Source organism: Lolium perenne, chromosome 4 (genome assembly GCF_019359855.2).
Source record: "Lolium perenne isolate Kyuss_39 chromosome 4, Kyuss_2.0, whole genome shotgun sequence".
Classification (NCBI taxonomy): domain Eukaryota; kingdom Viridiplantae; phylum Streptophyta; class Magnoliopsida; order Poales; family Poaceae; genus Lolium; species Lolium perenne.
The window spans coordinates 117168433-117187699 of record NC_067247.2 but is presented as its reverse complement, the minus strand read 5'-3'; the positions used below and the strand labels follow the sequence as shown (position 1 = coordinate 117187699).

Here is a 19267-nt window from a genome sequence, read left to right as displayed (position 1 = left end):
GGAATTGACTCCGACGGAAACGGTCCGTGTGGCCAAGGCTGGTGGAATGAGGACAAAAGTGATAATAGTTAAAAGCTTGGGGTTGGGTAAAACTTAGTAGTGCTACGAAAAGTGGGGCACTTCCATGAAATCCTAAATTGAGAACATGTAGGAATTTTCTTTTTGTGATCATTTTATTTAGCTGTTTGCTTGGTTTTTAATAATACATATTTGTGTGCACATCCTCCTTTTTGGGAAGTAAACGATCCGTACCAAAAGGTTTGTGCATACTTCCTCCTTGCTATAATGTAGTGCATATAAGATTTTAAAAAAGTCAAACGATGTCTACTTTGACCAAGTTTTTTGATAAAAATATCTACATCTACCATACCAGATATATCCTATATGAAAATATAGATCATGAAGAATCTAATGGTATCGATTTAGTATTCTAGATGTTGATATTTTTTCTACATACTTGATCAAACTTTACATCGTTTGACTTTTAAATATTTTATACGCACTATATTTTGGCAGGAAGGGAGTACATAGTACTAGCATGTCCTTGCAAGTATGAACAATCCACTTGTACTGCTTCATCCAACGGATTACATAAAACTTTGCTACACATCTCCGTTCTCCCTAATTAACACCCAAAACATCAGGAATGTTCACATCAAGCTCAAACCGCTGCCTCTTGGCACATTAAACCTAAACGAACTACATAAACAAAGCGATTAAAAGACAGTACACAGGAAGTTAAAATTACAAGCGAAGGGAGTTTCGTATTTCAGGCGTCAGCCGAGAGCTGTTTCTTCTGCTTCGACAGCTTAGCTTGCAGCTTGTCCAGCTTCGCGCTCATGCTCTTCTGCTGCTCGCTGACCGAGCCCTCCTGGGCGCTGCACATCTGCGGCTTCATCTTCAGGTTGAACTTCCTCGGAACATGAGAAGCCCAGCCTCCGCCGGTCTTGCCGCCACGACCAAGCTTCGAGATCTCCTGCCTCATGTCCGAGCACTCCTTCTCGAGCTCGGCCAAGCGCATCCTCATGTTATCCATGCCGACTTTCAGGACCTGGTTCTCCCTGACTGCCGTGGACCATCCACCAGCCTCACCGGACATTACCATGCCGCTCCGCAGTGGCCTCGATCCTTCAAGGTTATCGGACACGAGCAGGCACCCGGCGATCGAGGTTCTTAGCTGGAGCTGCTCAAAGAAGAGGACTTGCACGACGACGCGAAGTGGTAGCCTCTCGTTCTGAGCGGCGTGAGTGCATGCTTCTAGGGAGAGCTTTTGACAGTCCATTAGCCGGCATAGCTGCTCCCGTTCAGCTTCTGACAGCCAGGAATGTGCCTGTGAGAAACACAAAATTGTGCTGTTAAACAGCTGCAAAGGCAAGTTGTACTCATTTCATGCAGTTGCAGATATAGGTCAATATTCAGTAAAATGCTAACATTTTTTTGTTCCAAACAATTAAAGAACCACAATAGAACTCTACAAAAAGTAGGATAAAAGATCTAACCTTCAAGTACACATCAATGGCACGATAGAGGCCATCATCTAGTGGCCGGGCATACTCAGGCACGGCAGATGCTAGAGCTTGGAATTTTGGAGGTTTCAGATTGACATCTGGTGCAATCTCGGCAAGGTAGCCATCAAGTAACCTCGCAACAGCAGTGATTGGTATTATAGAAGGTGATGCCATCATATCATCCATGCATGGGGAGGCACCGCCATTTGCCTGGTCCATTGCTAAGAAGTGCTCAAGAATCCTGCGCATGCACTCCACATTGTACAGTGTTTCCATGGTGTAAGAGTAATTTGGCAGCAGTAGATCTTCCAGACTGGCCTGGTCTAGTTGCATGCCAACCCGTTTCTCTAAGTTGGAAACGCATGTGGAGCTAGCTTTTAGAATCATGGATACACGAAGCATCCCGAGCAGGACTTTTGTAGGTACTAAACCTTTCTGAACAGGCAATAGTCTGTCGACCTCCTGAAGCAAGTTCTTCTGTTCTATATCAGAAAGAGTAGCAGCCGGAGGCATTATTCCCATGCTATTGCGCCTATTGAGTCCTGGGAGATACTTCCTGGCATAGTACGTCAAAGAACCAGCGACAATCTCAGGCCGTATGCGTCGAGACTCCATACCAGAAATCAATCTCTTGTACATTGGAAAGCTCAATGATGAAGCATCTTCAAACCACCAGTCTGAACTGAAGTTTCTGGGCCTGGCACCGGTGCTAATCCCATTCCACAGCACACTACCACCAGGGCTTTGCATGATGCCATGTTCCCTTATGGGCCAGCCAAACAGGTTTGGATCAGTAGTTGCTTTCGATGCTAATGACTCGATGCATCTCTTCACAATATGAAGATCTTCAGCATGAGGGAGGAGGTCATCACATGTTTCCAGCGCCTTTAAAGAATCTTTCCAGTTACGAAGGACTACTTGATTGAGGAACATTTCTGTCTGTGCAATCAAGTTGTCATCAGATAAATCTTCAGTCATCTGGAGATACTCAGATGCACAGCGTAGGCAGACAACATTTGCAGAGGAAAGTTCTATTTTCACTCCATAGCAGAACCTTGCCACCATCTCAAATGACTTTGCACCCCCTGGGATATCATTTAGTTTGATGATGCTTTCTACTTGGTCTGAACTCTCCTCGATCAACTGTTCAAGGATTGCACTCTTGGAAAGTAAAGGGAACTGCAGGGAGGATAACCAGCATTAAGGAGAAAGACAATAGGCATATAGTGGAAATGTACAAGGTAAGGAAAAAACAATAAAGATGCGTGAATGACCACCAGAGAAAGTTAACAAATGTCCTGTGCATTCTTTTCAAAGATGAAAATGCTACCCAGAAACTAATTCTCCAAAAATTAGTAGTTAAGGAATTCTTTGAATACAACTATTTGCGTATCCTTCCAATAGGACTTATTATGGATAATGTATTCCTTTAAACCCACAAGTAGCTCCTTACATCTACAATATGACAGGGATAATGTTTACATGTGGTGAGTAACTAAAAGTTTGGTAGTCCTCCATAATGCTTTCGTAATGTTTTCTTGCACGGTTTTTCACTAACAAGCGATACAGTATCTATTTCTACCACCATAAAGGGCAAGATGACTTGCAGAAACTCACAGGAAATGCGTCTTACCTTGTGAAGGTGGAAAGACATATCCCCAACCTCAACAGTAACATCACTTGGTAGTCCTGTTGTGCAGAACCTAGAAGGTTCAAAAGCAGAAGAAAAGTCAACATCGGACGTACATAAATAAAACTTGCAGTGAGAAGATTTGAAACATATATATAAACGGTAACGATCCCTTGATGTGACAAACAGTGATGCTAAAGGTGATTGATTTCATGAATCATGCAGAGCTTGAGTTTTCCTTTAAAAACAAATCCAAACCTGCTCCCTGCTAAATAAATACAAGATGGTTACGCCGTCCTCCAAAATGATTAATGAGGAACGATAGCATCTTGCTGCCAACTAATGTGATGTGGATCCATGAAAAACTGCAAGCCACCCCCACCACAGGCTAATTGCAGAAGCAGTCAACTGCAATCATCTTTGTGGATACACAATAAGTGAATGACACCCCACCATGCGTCAACTGTGGAACCGCATCTAGCATGTGCAATGAGACACCAAGGTAGGTAATGCCGTAAAGTCATCCCTGATTTCCTGAGAAATATGCATGACTCAAGCGTGCCTTGCATACTGAAATGGCAGCACAACAAGGGGCAGAGCTCATCAGCAAGTGTGCCCACTAACATTAATTTTTGTCAAATTTCGGCTCACACCTACCTTTCAATATAAGTTTTATAAACTAGCATCCAATCAATTTGAAAAACTAATGTCTTCACCCCCTGAATTTTTTTGATTACTCATGGCAAGCAAGCAGGAGTAAGTAGACAAACTCTGTTAGTCCAATCATTTTGCAGTTGATAATAAGTGAAGATAAAAGCGTCCTACATGCAAATGGACCAGCATCAGGGAAGGAAAAGCGCTTGCAATGTGAAGGCGTGCAGCCCAGCCAACCAAGTTGACTTGTGACACTTGCAGACAGAACTCCACCAAATTCGCACCAATTTGACGACGAACAAGGGGCAGAACTCGTCAACAAGTGTGTCTGGTAACAATACGTTTTGATTTTTCAAATTTCGGCGCACACTTCCCTTTCAATTTATGCTTCATGTTATAAAACTAGCATATCACTTTGAAACTAATGCCTTAACCCCTGAGTTTTTCTTTTAATTACTAATTCATGAGAAACAGGCATGAGTAAGTAGACCAACTCTGTTAGTCCAATCATTTTGCAACTGAAAATAAGTGGAGATGAAAGTGTCCTGTAAGCAAATGGACCAGCATCACGGAAGGAAAAGCGCATGTACTGTGTGAAGGCGTGCATTCCAACCAACCAAGTTGACTTCTGAAGAATTATGACACTCCCAGACAGAACTCCACCAAATTCGCACCAATTTGACCACGAACCCACACAAGAGGCCAAGAACACAACCCAATCCACTTTCTCCCCTAATTGTTTCAGGTTTCAGTCAGCACTCGAAGGGCATGAACAAGACAAGAGTGCCCAATTTTATCACCCCGTCCAGGAAACGCGCGCACACACATAATTCAGCAGAAATCAAACCTAAACTAAATGAAGGCAGAAAACTTAGGGCGGCGAATAGGAAGGACTTAATAAAGAGGAAAGAGCCTTACCATGCCTGGCCCTGCCTTCTGAAGGCGTCGGGCTTTGATCCCAGCTTGACGGACGCGGCCATCGCCGACGACGGCATGCTCGCAGGAGCCGAACGCGCAAGAACGCGACCACCAGTCCACCCCTCCAGTCTCCAGAGGTCAGACCATGACACAGGCCTCCAAGAACTCTCTTTCTCCTGCCTGTCTCTGCCGCAACCGCTTCCCCAAGAAAGATAGGAGGGGTCAGCAATCCATGGAGCCTTGTGTTCTAGGCACCAACTAATCCAACCAACCACTCCCCAATAAACCAGAGAAGGCGGGGATCGTTGAAGAAACCACCAATTCAGGCAGTAATGGTGGTCGCTGGGGGGATCACACCGGGCACAATGGGGGCGAGGCGAAGGCCAGCAGGCGTGGCGAGTAGTTGGGAGGAGAGGTGGCCGGTGGGGGCTCTGACTCTCCTTTGAAGACGGCAGTTTCTATTGTGTCTTCACCCTCTTTTCTGTGGGTGCTAATTAAGAACCTCTCATGGAGACAGACTCATCAAACTTTGGTTGGACCTGAGGTTAGAGGGAGCAGTTGATTTATTGATTTTCTTGGAGCCTTTTGGTCCCAGAGGACAGCGCCATGACTGCCTATAAAAAAGGATCAGATTTAGTACGGGACAACACATTACCAACTCGACAATCATTATATGGGGAAAAAGAAGGAAAGAATCGGGTCAATTTTGCAGCAAACGGCCAGACGACAGGGAGAGGAGACAGAGCAGGCAGGTCAACTAATTATTTTTGCATAACTGAAGTAATTACGGCGGATAAAGTGGAGAAAGAAATAGCCAAAAAAATGGAAAATGCTCTAACAGTTCAGATATTTTAGGAAGATGTTTGAATTAGGACAGACATTTCAATCAAAAATTAACATATGGGAGGAGCGTGGGTGGTTCTCTGCCAGTCCCGCGTGGGTTGCTGGCGCCGGGAGTTATTGGGGTCAATAAAAGTTCTGGAAATCTGGGGCTGCGTGTACAGAGATTCTCTGAACGGTGCAGTACAGCACGGCAACCTTTTGTTTAGTGTCCTGTAGTCAGTTAGGGCATGCATTAGCGACTGCTTTGTCCTCTTGAGTTAAATGTATTTATTTCCTCAACGTCCGTATATTTTCCAGGTCCGCACACTTGCGATCGGAGGTGAAATATCAACTTGACAGCTAGTACTAGCAGCATAAATGTTGAAGTTCGTAAATGGATTAGTTATGGCATCCTCGTTTTAGCACACTTATTATTGTTTTCACCCGATTTCCCTTCCATTACTCCAACTTAATTAGATTGAGAAGAATTTTCTTTAGAGGTATTACCACCCGAGGTACAACAACTTGTTACGCGGGAGCAAACTCATACAATAACTTGTAAAAGTGACTGATGCAGTACACAAACTTGCACAGATGGAACAAATAGGTACAAAAGCAATCAAAATATGAGATGTGGCATTGTAAATTTTGCAAAAGAGACCCTGCGTGGTTTTTGTTTTAAACTTGTAGCCATGACGCTGCCTTACATGCGAGTCCCACCTATCGGTGGCTTAGAGAAATAAATAAAAATAAATATGCGGATTGGGGATTTGAACTCTCAATCAAACTAGTATGCAGGATACCTGCACCTACCAATACACCCAGCAGCAATTTCTGATAATGAACCAGGTCATCTATTAATTATAGGAATTATTCGACGGTGTATCTATAATCATACATTAATCTCCCCTATTTTAAAGAACCAAACTGTGCAATAGGATAGGAATTAGCCCCTCCCTAGGAATTATTGCTCTTCTAACCTCTTTTTTTTTTGGTTGGACAATCCGTACTAAATATATGCTAACTCTCTGCTCTCAATTTATTTTTGCGAATAGCTCAACATATTTAGTTAGTCTCTACTACTCTACAAGATTTAGAGAAAAGTGGTGCAGCACCTTTATGTGTACAAATCGTGATTAAGCAGTAAATTAAAGCAGAATAAATATTAGATCATGAAGTCTAAGATATATATTAATAAAAAACCCATAAATATTATTGCACAATTGTCACGTTAGTTTTGTGGGTAAATATCGTAAGATGCAGAAGGCACACACGCGACGGGCTGTCGCGGGCAATTTTTCCTAGTATCTTGCTAAAAGTTATTACTGATAATAAAAATGTATGTTACTCCTTCACGTCAGTCTTAATAAAAAGATGTTCTGGTAGATTATCATGAAGCAATATGAGGACTAATGGCTGGTGTGGTCATAACCACCTGGTTGGTCGTGAGTTCAAACCTCCACCCTGTATTATTTTTAATTATTTATGTAAGACACTGACAGGTGGGACATGTACGTAAGATAGCACCATTGTTACAAGGGCAAAAGAAAAACATACCGGGTTTTTTTCACAAAATTTCTGTAGCCACGTGTCATTTTTTGATTGGTTTTGTACCTATTTGCTCTCTCTGAGCAAGTTTGTGTACTCGAGCATTCACTTTTACAAGTTATTGTATGAATTTGCTCCGACTTAACAAGTTGTTGTACCTCGGGTGCTAATACCTCTTTTCTTTAACATAGCAAATCCAGACAAGGATGGGTAGGACTGTAGGAGCAAGTAGCTCAGCAGGGTAAGGTAGGGCGGCCATCCTTCCTTGATTTTTAGCGAAACATTTCTAAATAATGTGAATGGTCGTATGTTTCAAGAGAAGTTCGTACGAGAAAATTATACCTGTTATAGTAAACACTACGCAAAACCTTCTTTGAAACGTGACTAGGTCTAGTCTAGTCGAAACAAAGTATTTCACTTTACGATATCTAATTCTCGGTCTAACAAAACCAGACTATAAACAGTGTACTAGGTGCGGTATTTTGCTCGGCTTGTGTGTGTAGGTGAAACCAACTTTAGGTATGGGATGGGTTGTGATTTATTTTTCTGCTCTGGCCGCGTGTATTTTATTGCTCTAAGATTCGTATTAGATTGGTCCAGTCAATGTATTTGGTTTAGGATACCAGGAAATGTTTTCTCAACTGTAGAAACAATGGTTCAGATCCCTTCTTTAAATATGTCATTTTGCTCAGAAAATGACATCACAATCAAATATGGATAAAATGGTAACGAATTAGTGAAGACGCCATGTCAAGAAACTAGGGAAGACACTAGGTCAAAAAAATGAAGAAAACACCAGGTCAGTATTGATTATTTTTACATTGTGGACACCTTAGATGGTTCTATAGACTCTATTACCACCAATTTTAACATCACTTTAATGAGCTATCTTCGGCCCCCCCTTAATAATTTCTCTTATTTTGACTCGGAGACTCGATTTCTAGGTTCAATGTGAATAAGTTTGCTCGTACACATATTTATCATGCGGGTTTCTCTAATTATGAGCATGAGCATTTGCAATATAATATTTATGAGCATGCACAATATAATCTTGAGCTATGAATTATTCTTACTCGTATTAGTGCAACACTTTAGAGATTGTCTTGATATTTGAAGTATGCATCATGTTTCATACAATCTATCGCCTTATTGAGCTGACATTGCTTTTACCAATGGTGTTGACAACATTTGAAAGGTCCCCCTCAACGATGAAGATCATCAAGATCGAGTTACACAACAAGATGTCCGCAATGACTTCTTGATGTCTTCGTGATGTGCTACATCGAGCAAGGGATATTCAAACTTCATGAACGATAAAGTTACAGAAGATTGGTCTTTATTATTGGTATGTTTTTATGTTATACTTATATTTAAGTATGTCTCTATTTATATTGCAGTTGTACAACATAATTATGTTAGAATCATATGCCTCAGGAGGGGTGGAGAACCCGATCTATGTGTGGAATTTCTAATAAAAGGAGTAGTATTTTCTTCGGACTTAGTAGTCGTATTCTTTTTAGCATCCGCCTCTCAATGGAAGTGATTTTCGGTTCTTCGTTCGATGACGGGATCTTCTTCAAGACGTCAACGATGGTGCTAGAAGATTACAGTTTTCTAGGTATGGGCCTTCAGATTTTACTTTGTTGAATAGATTTTGGATCTTTTCTCATGGTTATCGCGAGGAGGATTGTCCTCGCAATATTTGTTCCAGCTGCTACGTCTTCGACAATGGTGAGCGTACTCTCGAATCCCCTACAACATCCACCAAACTGTGCGGTTGCTTTTCTCCGACGTACTGGTGTTGGTTGGTTGACTACTTTAGTGGTTGTACCCGTACACGTCATCTTGGCATTGCCGTCCAAATTAAAATTATGAAAGAACCTCCGTTGATATTTATAGGTTTTTCATTTGGTATCTACGTTTGGTTGCCTTCAGAAAAATACAAGACTATGTAACTGAGGGAAAAAAGATTTTAAAGACATTGAAGATTTGAATTTTTTTTACACTTTATTTTGTAATTGTTGGAGACGGCTCGTGTATATCTACCATATACTATTTGATACTATAAATATATGTGCTATTGATTATCAAAAGAAAACTATATACTATATGTAATAATGCTTTAGGACTATTTTAATATTTGCATAGCTTTTTTAAATTTGCCCAGGCCTCAAATTATTTCCATCCTCCCCCACTTGGAGCAGGTGTTCTCGGTGGTACATATCTTTGGCCGTACGTCATGCATCGAGAAAGAAAACACAAACCACCTTGATGATAGGGAAATAATAGGTGAGGTGACTTGCCTGGGCTATCGTGCCAGTTGCAGAGAGCTCGCTTTGTACGTGTAGATGCCGCAGGCATACGGTCAACCCTTGGCGATTGCCTTGATCGATGGATCACGGAGTAGCACTTACTCCATGAATATTTTTAGTTTGGAGTTTGTCCTTGGAGGCTTGGAACCAAATTAATCTTGCCGATGGCACTACGGCAGTGCAGTTAAAGTGGGAAGGACAGAAAGGAAAACGGAAACAAAAAAGATTAACTGTACTCATGCTACTACTACTTCAGATAAGTCATCAAGGATATAGTTTTCGTTTTGTCCTTAGGACATTGAAAAGAGGAGCCGAAATCAGCGGCTCAACTCGTCTTCAAATGCCGGTATTCAGTGAGAATTTGGAAAGCTTTAAAGATACCTCACCCTCTCGAGAGGCCAGAGGAAGAAAGCTTTGGTTGTTTGTCTTGAATAATTAAAAGAAAATTCAAGTGTGTGCAGAAATACATACAACCTCCATACCGGTTTACAGGGCAATTATGCATTTGGAGAAAAAAAAATTAACAACAAATTTGATTAACAAAATATAAGATATATGCTACAAAAATTATATCATTAAATTAATATTCAAAAGAAGTTTCCAATGGTATAATTTTTGTAATATATATCTTATATTTTATTGATCAAATTGTTAGTCAAAGTTTTTTCTAAAAAAACGTAATTGCCCTCTAATCCGGTATGGAGGGAGTACGTTAAGAAGCACCTTTATGGCCAATACTTCAGTATGTGTGGGAACACATACGTTAAGAAACACATTCATACTCCATATGTTTCATGAAACATGTTTAAGATTTATCTAACTTCAAATGTATCTAGACACTAAATAGTACTAGATACATCTCAATTTCAACAAATCTTCGATATTTTCTTCAAAGAACACATGCATGTTTCTCCATGCATTGATCATGGCTATGATACACTTCTTCTAGTATATCACATTATATGGAACACATACAGTATAACAATAAGGCACGACCACGAACTGATCCACTTGTGTCCATAAAGATTTCGTTACGTGCATTGAAAGTACCACTGCTATCCGGTGGAAACCAATTAAGTTACAGTGTAAACCAGTAAACATCCAGAGGAAACTATATTTCAAAGTCTCAGAAAATTCCGAGAATAATATACTAGTATGTTGGAGAGGTGAGGTTCTACAAGGATGTGAGATTTCAGCTTCAAAGTGAAATTCATTTGGGACGAATGGAAAAAAATCAATTCAGCAATGAATAGTAACAAATAGTACAACACTATTCATGTATCACAAATAAATATGAGTTTCAATACAAGTTTTACATGTTCACAGAACATCATCTTTCTAATACACCATATTTTTATAGAATTTTTCAAAAGCTTGTAAATGATTTTTTCATTATAACTTGCTTACTACATAATACTTCATATCCCCCTATCCTGAGCTAACGGTGACAGCAGAAGCCATGACAGAAAGCAAAACAAGCAATACTATAGGGTTGAAAATCTAAGATTTTAAATCGGGCGACGACGACGCTTGTGAACTGTTTCTTCTTGGAGGCGTCGCTTTTGGAGGAGCTGGACTTCTGGTGCTGACTTGGTGGTATTAATATTGGTGCTAACTTTGTGGTGTTAGTACTCTTGCTTCAAGAAATATATCACCGTAGCGGGATTTTTCTTTTATTGTATTTTTTTTGGTTGTGTGCATCCATAATACCGTTAAAGCAATGTGTTGTTGCGGAAGCTAGGTGTAATTGGTATCGGCGCGATATTAATGTATGCTCTGTCGAAAAAATTATAACTTCGTTTCTAGAGAGTACTTCGTATCCCTCTATCCTGAGCTAACCGTACCAGGAGAAGCCCCGACGCAAAGCAGACCAAGCAATAATACAGTACACGGCATCACAGAACCAGAACAAGCCCGAACGAGATACTACATCACAATTTGTGTCCCAAGCCAAGCCCAACACCAGGCAAGAAAGGTTGGCACCTATACTGTAAACACAGCGTCTGGGCCACCTTTCCGGGACGCATCATTTGGTACCAGAAAGGGAGAGCAATCATCACATGCCAAGCAAACCGGATTTGCATGCAATTGTCTGAAACCACACGAGAAAAGTGTTGCCCTACCAAGCTGCTCCCAACTGAAAGGAAGATGAGGTGATTGATAAACCCACATTCCAGCCTGTATGAATCTTCCACCTCCAAGTCAAATGGACCTCATCTCCTTGATTGGCTCCACCACCAGCAGTCGACCATGGTCTAGCATCGTATCAACGGGGTCTGGGGCAGTCTGGATATTTGCAGAAAATAAAGCATGCATGACTGAGTTCCGGAAACGATATTCCAACCTCCAAGGGTATGTGGGATTCTTAGGAGAGGGGCGCTGTTGGTGCATTGTGGCTAACATTGTTCCAGGAACACGAGCTGATGAGACCCGGGGGAAACTGCTGTTAATCAAACTACAGTAGGCATGTACAGTAGAAACGACCAGACGGTAGATGCACTCTGCAGCAATGCTGGGCGGAGAAGCTCCGAGCAGCATCAGGACTGGGCCATCTGCACAGTAACATGAAGGGAGTCAGAATTTGATGGAGCAGCAAACATCATTGGTTAATTGTTTCTTAGTATTAGCTCGATAAAAATACAATAGTCTTTCACTGCCAAGGGCATTAAATTCAACCTTCACCTGAAAGAGCTTTGGTGTTAAGAGTAATATACACTACCCTAGTGACAAAACAGGCACCAACGGATAATTCCAAGTATATTTGACTTGCTTCATGTTTTATTATGGCGGTCATTATAATTTGGTCAGATCTAATCTTCTGTTCGTGAACCCGATAGTGGTGCATCTGTCTAACATAAATAAATGTATGTTCCTAAATTTGCAGGAAGACCAACTCAACAACCACATAATATTCGAGCAAAAGACCATTTATGGAAGAGGTTGATTTCCTAATGGGTCTTTTACTAGATGTTCTTTTCACTTGAAATCTAAGCATGATGTGACATTGATGCAAACAAGAAAAAAAATCCGTATATGTGGAGTGCATAACCAAAACTAACAAATGATGGCGGTTAATTTATTTCCCATTTCCAGGCTTCATTTACACAGTGATGGTTGCCCTTAAATATAGTTATCATTGAAAACAAAGCTTAAACTGAAGAAAAATTGTTCTATTTTTTGGTCCTTATGTGCACAGCAAAATGCGAACAAAGGCGGATTCTGAATGGAGCACAAAGGCAGTAGAAATTTCACAATGCAGAACCTGTTGGTTAACCATAATTTTATCAAGAAGGCTTCCAGAATGAGGGAGCTTCTTAACTTTAGAAAACAGAAGCAATAGATGAAAGAGAGCTCAAATTATCTATATATAAGCAGTAAAACCAAAACGATATATCTATTGGTACTATCTCATTAAGATCAAACACAACACTGGGTCCATCATTGGCAACAAGCAGTCAATCACTATGCCACATGGTGTTTTGGTATCACAAAGCTAGACTGGTTCCCACTTGGTTATTGAGTTCAAACTCATCAACATCACGTTGCATTGTTGCTTGTTTCTGGCATAACATGAGAACACAGAGATTTGAAGACTTTTTTTGCATGGCTTCAAATATTATTCAATAACTAATCTCTCCAGTGATGAAAGGGTGACACTTTTAACTTGTCAGATTTCAGTAAGATACCACTTTGACAGTTACAGGATTATTTATGACGAGCAAACTTAATATATCTAAATTGAATATTCTAGCCAATAACTTTGATCAAAATAATATGGGTTGACTGGGGGACTCATGCATGAGTTAGTGCAAATAACAAGAAAAATGTGCCTTTCAAAAATAATAATGTTCAAACCTTAAGTCCAATGATTTTATTAAAAAAATCTCAATTTCGCATTTTAACCAACCATTTACTGATGAATTATAAAACATGTATTAACACGTGAAAAGAAGCACATTTGAACATGTAACTAGATAACTCAAAGACTAGGCTGTTACCAGTTCCATAATATTTCTGTTCTTTATTGTCATCGATGATGCTTCAGCGAAAGCTTGTGCAGCTTGGGCATCTGCTTCTGCTGCCTCTGCTTCTCTTGCTGCTGCTTCAGCTTCAGCCATGAGAGCCTCTGCCTCTGCAACTGCACAGGCAGCAGTGTATGCAGCCTCTTCTGCAGTCATGGTTGCCATACGAGCCAATTCAGCATCAACTTGAGATATCGTTAGGGTTTTACTATCATCTCTCTCTAGTCCGCGGGACTCTCTTTGTACGTCTTCCAGAAGCAGCATTTTGGGGCTACGTTCCTCAGAGTACAGTGAATCAGGTGCAATCCTGTACTTCCGGTTCACCTGCAATATTCATGAGTGGAATGCTAAAATTGCATGTATTTTATACTCTATAGTCTACACTCAGTCCATGGTTGCAATATTCATGAGTAACTATAGTCCAGAGAGAAATAACGATCAGTCCATTGTCATGTATTAAGCCACGTCACATGCCCGCGAAATATCAAATATGTAGAACCAAGCAGCTTGTGACTGGCTCGAAAAAAAAATGCATTAAGAGATAAGTCATAAACAACGAAAAGCCCAGCAACCATAAAATCACTTTCAGCATTTTATACAAGTAAATTACGAACTTGCAGCACAGTGAGATTCAACATGAAATGGTGCTGGAAATCATGCAAAGCTAATTACCGGTATCTGGGACTATATATGTTTCCCAGATAAATATTCGTACGCGTCTTTTCGAGCACAAACATATGCGATGGTAGTGAAACATGCAAATACTAATACTCGCAAGGGACTCGCATCTGCTGCCTTGCTCACACCATGGCTGATCTGGAAACAAAGGAATGAGTGCATCTTTGAAGGTGCACAGCCATCTGTCCAAAGCCTGGTTGCCAGAATCAAGGATGAGGGGCTAGGGCCGGCGCCAGTGGCGGAGCTAGCCCAGAATTTTGGGGGGGCAAAACACAGAGTATGCAAAGTTTGGGGGGGGGGGGGGGGGGGGCGGCAAATGACTCCATTTTCTTCTCATTTAGGTCCCTAAATTTGTTTTCTTCAGAAATAATGCAAAGTCTGGGGGGGCGGTGGCCCCCTCTGACTTGCACATAGCTACGCCAGTGGCCGGCGCCAAAGGTCTAGAGGTAGTTCTGCCATCAACCTGGGATGTCCACTAAATACCTGTAACTCTGTTGTAATATGCCTCCTAGGAGGATTGTAAACCTCTATCTTTTCAATAAAATGGAACGCAAAAGTCTTTTGCGTTTTCACGAAAAAAACTTGCAAATACTGGAAACAATTGATTGATTCTGCTTTAGCAAATCTGATAGGCCAACATGCCATCGATTGTCCAGTTGAAATAATTATGCTAGCATTGCAGGTTTCTCATTAAGCGGGTTGTATAGAAGGAATTACTTGAAGTTATTGCATGTGGTATCTTCGAGTAGTTTCGCCTCAATCATAAATACCGTACTAGCTTTATTTCCTCTGTAAAAGCAAAAATATGCAGTTGAGAAGTAAAGTGGGGTTACCTGTATTAATTTTCCACTGGTGGTCAAGTCCTTCAGTTTTGCAGACAATATGTGATCAAAATCACTAGGTGGCCAGTATTCCTCCTATATGGAATATCATTAATAATTAATAAAGTTATCACATGAAAGCAAACAAGAGCAAGTGTGAACAGGTGCGAGGTCAGAAAAGAAGAACAGTTTGGTTCTGTTTTACTGGTCAGTTCTAGCATGCTATCCAAACCTTGGTTTGGGAAGACATCAGCTGAAAGGTGTTAGGGACTCACTTTATTGTGGATTCTATAAATTGCTATCTATGAGCTCATTTATATACAATAGAATCAGGTTACATGTAGTTGTTGTTTTGGTAAACAAACTGTCTTCCCTTAGAATTTCATTTCAGGAGTACCCGTTATTCTGACGAAACTATAATTTTATTCCTTCTTTGTGGTACTGACCCATGGGCACCAAACCCTCTCCAAAAACTATCCAATAGACTAAAGAGTTTTGGTTGAGTTGAAACACATAATCCATAGATAAGAAGCTCTCCTGCTAAGTACAACTTTTGGTTGACTAAATGGAATAAATGAAAATGAAAATTAACAAACGTAACATTCCCCTAAAATATGTTTAAAGTAGATAAGCAAGAAATCATTTTTTTGAAACAGAAGATGCCACTAAGAGATTTCATTTACAGACGGATCAAAAAATAATATACCTTTAGTGATAGAAAAAAAAACAGAACAATGATACAAACCTCTATGTAATTAGCAATAGTAGTTTGGTGCGACCCTGTAGGCTCATTCAAGTTCTTTACAGACTCCAATATGATATTGTTTAGCCTGCAGGAAAGCCAAAAAATCTAAGTGAAGGATCCATAATATCTTTTTTTTCTTGGATAGAACTGTGAGAACGCTTAATGAATTTATGAATTAGAATAGCACACATATAATTACCTTGAGCGAGGTCTCTTTGCAATTGAACTATTCCACACTTTACTAGACACTGATGTCATAGGCTTTTCTTCAACAATTTCATCATCAACATCAGAAGTAATTGTGCTGTTTGCAATCTGGTGATCGGTATTCTTAGGAGTAGCTTGATTCTTTTTAGTGGTACTCCTTCCCTTCTCCAGAGAACCACATCCGGGGAAAAGTACATTGATGTTGCGCCACTTGTCCTGAGAAGTAATTCACAGAAAAAAGGGCATGCAAATTTAATAAATGAAGATGTTTTCTGGTTTTTTTTATGAAATGATATCTGGAACTTTAACATATATAGCACATGATTTCAAAGAACAGAAATTTCAGAACGACCCTTGTTGAAGAGAACTCAAGAGAAGTGGTGGGAATTAAACAGTTCTAACCTTCAAGTCCACATTCGAGCGGTAGCGCAAGATGGAGCTAAATTTTGGATCTTTCAATATCATGCGCCAATTTCCCACTCCATGCTTTGCTATTCCAGCTCTAAGAGCAGCATCTTCCTCAGAAGTCCACCTTTGTTTGGGAGCTCCCATGCTTAGGCCCTCTCCCGTCAAATACAATACAAAACAAATGTGCACCTTCTAACCTGAACATATTCAACCAGAACACTGTAAATGCTTGCAGAGGAAACTACTGCAAGGAAATGGTGCTAGATTCCATTCAGAGAATGCTGGATATTATTCTTAATCTCAGGATTGCCCAAAATTCAACATGTGCAAAAATACCAAACAGATATAAGAAAATTAAATACATGTATTACATCCATCAATTCTTGGTCAAAGCAACAAACTAGGTTTATACCAACTATAATGTACCAAACAATGGGGGATAGGACAAACTTTCATGTGAAATCTAGGTAAATCAAGAGTCATTTAAAGAATATTTTACGTTCTTAAATCAGAGACATTCTATTGTCTTTCTTTGAGAAATATGGCCCATCATTTCCTTAATGATACACATTTGATTCATGGTGGTATATTAATTCTAGACGAACAATAGCGATTATAATATGGCCAAACAAAACTCCAAACTGGGGTTACACCTCCAAACATTAGTTTGTTGGAAATAATTTGAGGATCCAAAACATGTGCAAGGTTTAATACATCTTCGGATAATCTTGTTTGATGATTATGATTGTGAACATCGTATGATGCAATGGTTGCGATGATACACCTAAGGGACTCAAACAAACCATGAGGATTATCAGTAGAGAATGCAAGACATAATGGTGTTACTCGCTTGGTGCTGGGGAATCCAAACAGATGAAAGTAGTACTAATAAGAGTAATAACAACGGGCATTTTGCAAAGCTAGAATTTGTTGCACTATCACTGTTTCTAACTGAATTTCTTTGTGAAACCATTCTGAAATAGCTCCAAATATTACTGAAGCACTGGAAAAGCACCATTTCTTCCTAGCAACGTAAGTTCCTGTTAGACTGTTAGTCAAACTGAACAAAATATCTGGGTAGAAACTGATAAGTATCGGACCCTTATGGCCCATCCGTCATCAAAAATATAAATTTGACTGTGGTATCTCAATGACTGGTATGGACTACTATGACCACACCATATCGTCACATAAAAGGTGGCAATGTGATTGTCTAACTATTTCTCTCCTAGTGCACTAGAATCACAGAGAAAGTTAAATCCATGTCTATGGCTTCAGAGGATAGAACGTTAGAGAGACTGACACTGCCAAGAGAAAAGGGGAAGCCCATGGAGTCAGAAAAATGCAACCTATGTTCCACACAAAACCATCTTGATACACAGCACCTTTCATTCCACTAAATCTTATTGCTGAATGTTATATCCGTCACAATTGATCATATTTTTGGGAAGGATCTAATTGAAAATCTCACTGTCTTCAGGTTTTCTAATTTGATGTTTGAACCTTTGTGGAGTAGAACGTACATACGCAATGTGCAGGTACATATGAAACAAACTCAGTCCACCAATGCTTATTTTTTCTACACACTGCTAATGTGCATGAATTGTTACAGGTCATTTTTTCTGAAGAAACAGCTACAGAAATACAAGGGACGATGTGTCCACAATCACATCGCAATCGCAGGGAAATGCAAGATGCTGTTTTTTCAGTCTGATCTAAAGCAGCTAAGATGGACATAATAATCGCATTTGTCAACAACTCAACATCAAACTTCGCAAGTGCGCATCGAACTTAGTACAGACCATTCCGCAAAAAAAAGAACTTAGTACAGACCGAGGGTTACTATCCGCTTCCGCTGGTCGGCTCCTATGTTCAGACCACGTTAATCGCGACCAAGAACTACGGGAGGTATATGCGGATGCTCACCTCGCGATTCCCCAGCCAACAATTTTATCCACAAAAAATCCCAGGGAAAAGATAGCCCAAATAGCGTCGAAGAAGCCGGAGCGGATTGGGGGAAAGAAAGCATGTGTACTAGGGAAAACGCGAGTTGTTCCAATCCGAGGAGGAAAGTGAGAAATTTGTTGCGAGGATCGTCATCGAGATAGTACCTTGGCGGCTGCTCGCTGGCATTGGGCGAGCTTGGGCTGGAAGAGGGCACGAGACGAGGGCAGAGAGGAATGAACAGCAACCAGCGAAGGGGAAATTTTAGAGGGGTATTTTTGGGGGGTGCGACTGTTTGTCAGTCAATCCACTATGCACACCTGGGCAAAACTCGAGCCGGGCCAGGTTTCGGTCCAAGCCCGAAAAAACCCGAAGCTAAAATGTCAAGCCTGAACCTAGGATAAAGTTGAGCCAAAAGGTCCCGATTCAGGATAAATTCATGAGAACCCGGCCCGACCGTCGGGCCTACAAATTGAGCCTGAACCTGGCCCGGACTAGCAAAAGCCTGGCCCAACCCGACAAGCCCGGTCCAAATCGTGCCTAAATCGCAAAATCTGCAAACCCGAGTCTGGCCCGGCCCGACGTTCGGGCTCAAAAATCAAGCCCGAACGGGCCTGAAGAGCAAGCCCGACCTAGCCCGGCCCGGGATTTTCGGGCCGGGCTACCCATGTTCAGCTGTATGCACAACTAACTTCCTTCTCGGACATCATTAAATCTCACGTGCAACTCATCTTGCAAGTAATAACTAGCATGAATCACGAAGCAAGTTTAACAGTTCGAACAATTTTTCTTAACTGCATCCTGGCTTGCAACTGAAAAAAATCTCAATTACAACTCCACTTGCAACTAAAAAAACGAGTTGCAACTTAGCTTGCAACTCGTATACACAAATCACGATGCAATCAACCACGGACTTAGTTCTTAGCTAGTTGAGAACTATTAAATCTTTTTTATGATGGGCAATTCACAAAGTATTGATTTCAGATCTACGTAGCTAAGATGTACATAGCCGTACAAAATGACACAAATATCCAAAGACTGAAGTTCAAA

The 19267-nt window shown here is 40.7% G+C and overlaps 2 protein-coding genes across 2 annotated transcripts; both read right to left on the bottom strand.

The window, feature by feature from the left end:
• Positions 1–551: 551 nt before the first annotated feature.
• Positions 552–4870, bottom strand: LOC127293714 (BTB/POZ domain-containing protein At1g30440). The gene is made up of 4 exons (XM_051323353.2): positions 4711–4870; positions 3142–3211; positions 1500–2687; positions 552–1330 (listed from the first exon to the last, which is right to left on the bottom strand). Exons 1-4 carry the CDS (start codon positions 4785–4787, stop codon positions 770–772), a joined length of 1896 nt encoding a protein of 631 aa, XP_051179313.1. The 5' UTR covers positions 4788–4870; the 3' UTR covers positions 552–769.
• Positions 4871–11292: 6422 nt separating this feature from the next.
• LOC127293713 (single myb histone 5) lies at positions 11293–18485 on the bottom strand. Its single transcript, XM_051323352.2, has 7 exons — positions 18385–18485; positions 16268–16470; positions 15858–16081; positions 15659–15743; positions 14926–15009; positions 13391–13738; positions 11293–11944 (listed from the first exon to the last, which is right to left on the bottom strand). The coding sequence occupies exons 2-7, from the start codon at positions 16415–16417 to the stop codon at positions 11930–11932; spliced, it is 906 nt and encodes a 301-aa protein (XP_051179312.1). The 5' UTR covers positions 16418–16470; positions 18385–18485; the 3' UTR covers positions 11293–11929.
• Positions 18486–19267: the final 782 nt, after the last annotated feature.

Excerpts from the sequence above, each read along its gene's own strand:
- LOC127293714 (XM_051323353.2), bottom strand. The coding sequence starts at position 4,787 with ATGCCGTCGTCGGCGATGGCCGCGTCCGTCAAGCTGGGATCAAAGCCC. Across the intron at positions 2,688-3,141 it reads TGTCTTTCCACCTTCACAAG|TTCCCTTTACTTTCCAAGAG; the intron begins GTAAGACGCATT and ends TCCTCCCTGCAG. Across the intron at positions 1,331-1,499 it reads CCATTGATGTGTACTTGAAG|GCACATTCCTGGCTGTCAGA; the intron begins GTTAGATCTTTT and ends TGTTTCTCACAG.
- LOC127293713 (XM_051323352.2), bottom strand. The coding sequence starts at position 16,417 with ATGGGAGCTCCCAAACAAAGGTGGACTTCTGAGGAAGATGCTGCTCTT. Across the intron at positions 15,010-15,658 it reads CTATTGCTAATTACATAGAG|GAGGAATACTGGCCACCTAG; the intron begins GTTTGTATCATT and ends TATTCCATATAG. Across the intron at positions 13,739-14,925 it reads CCAGTGGAAAATTAATACAG|GTGAACCGGAAGTACAGGAT; the intron begins GTAACCCCACTT and ends TGAATATTGCAG.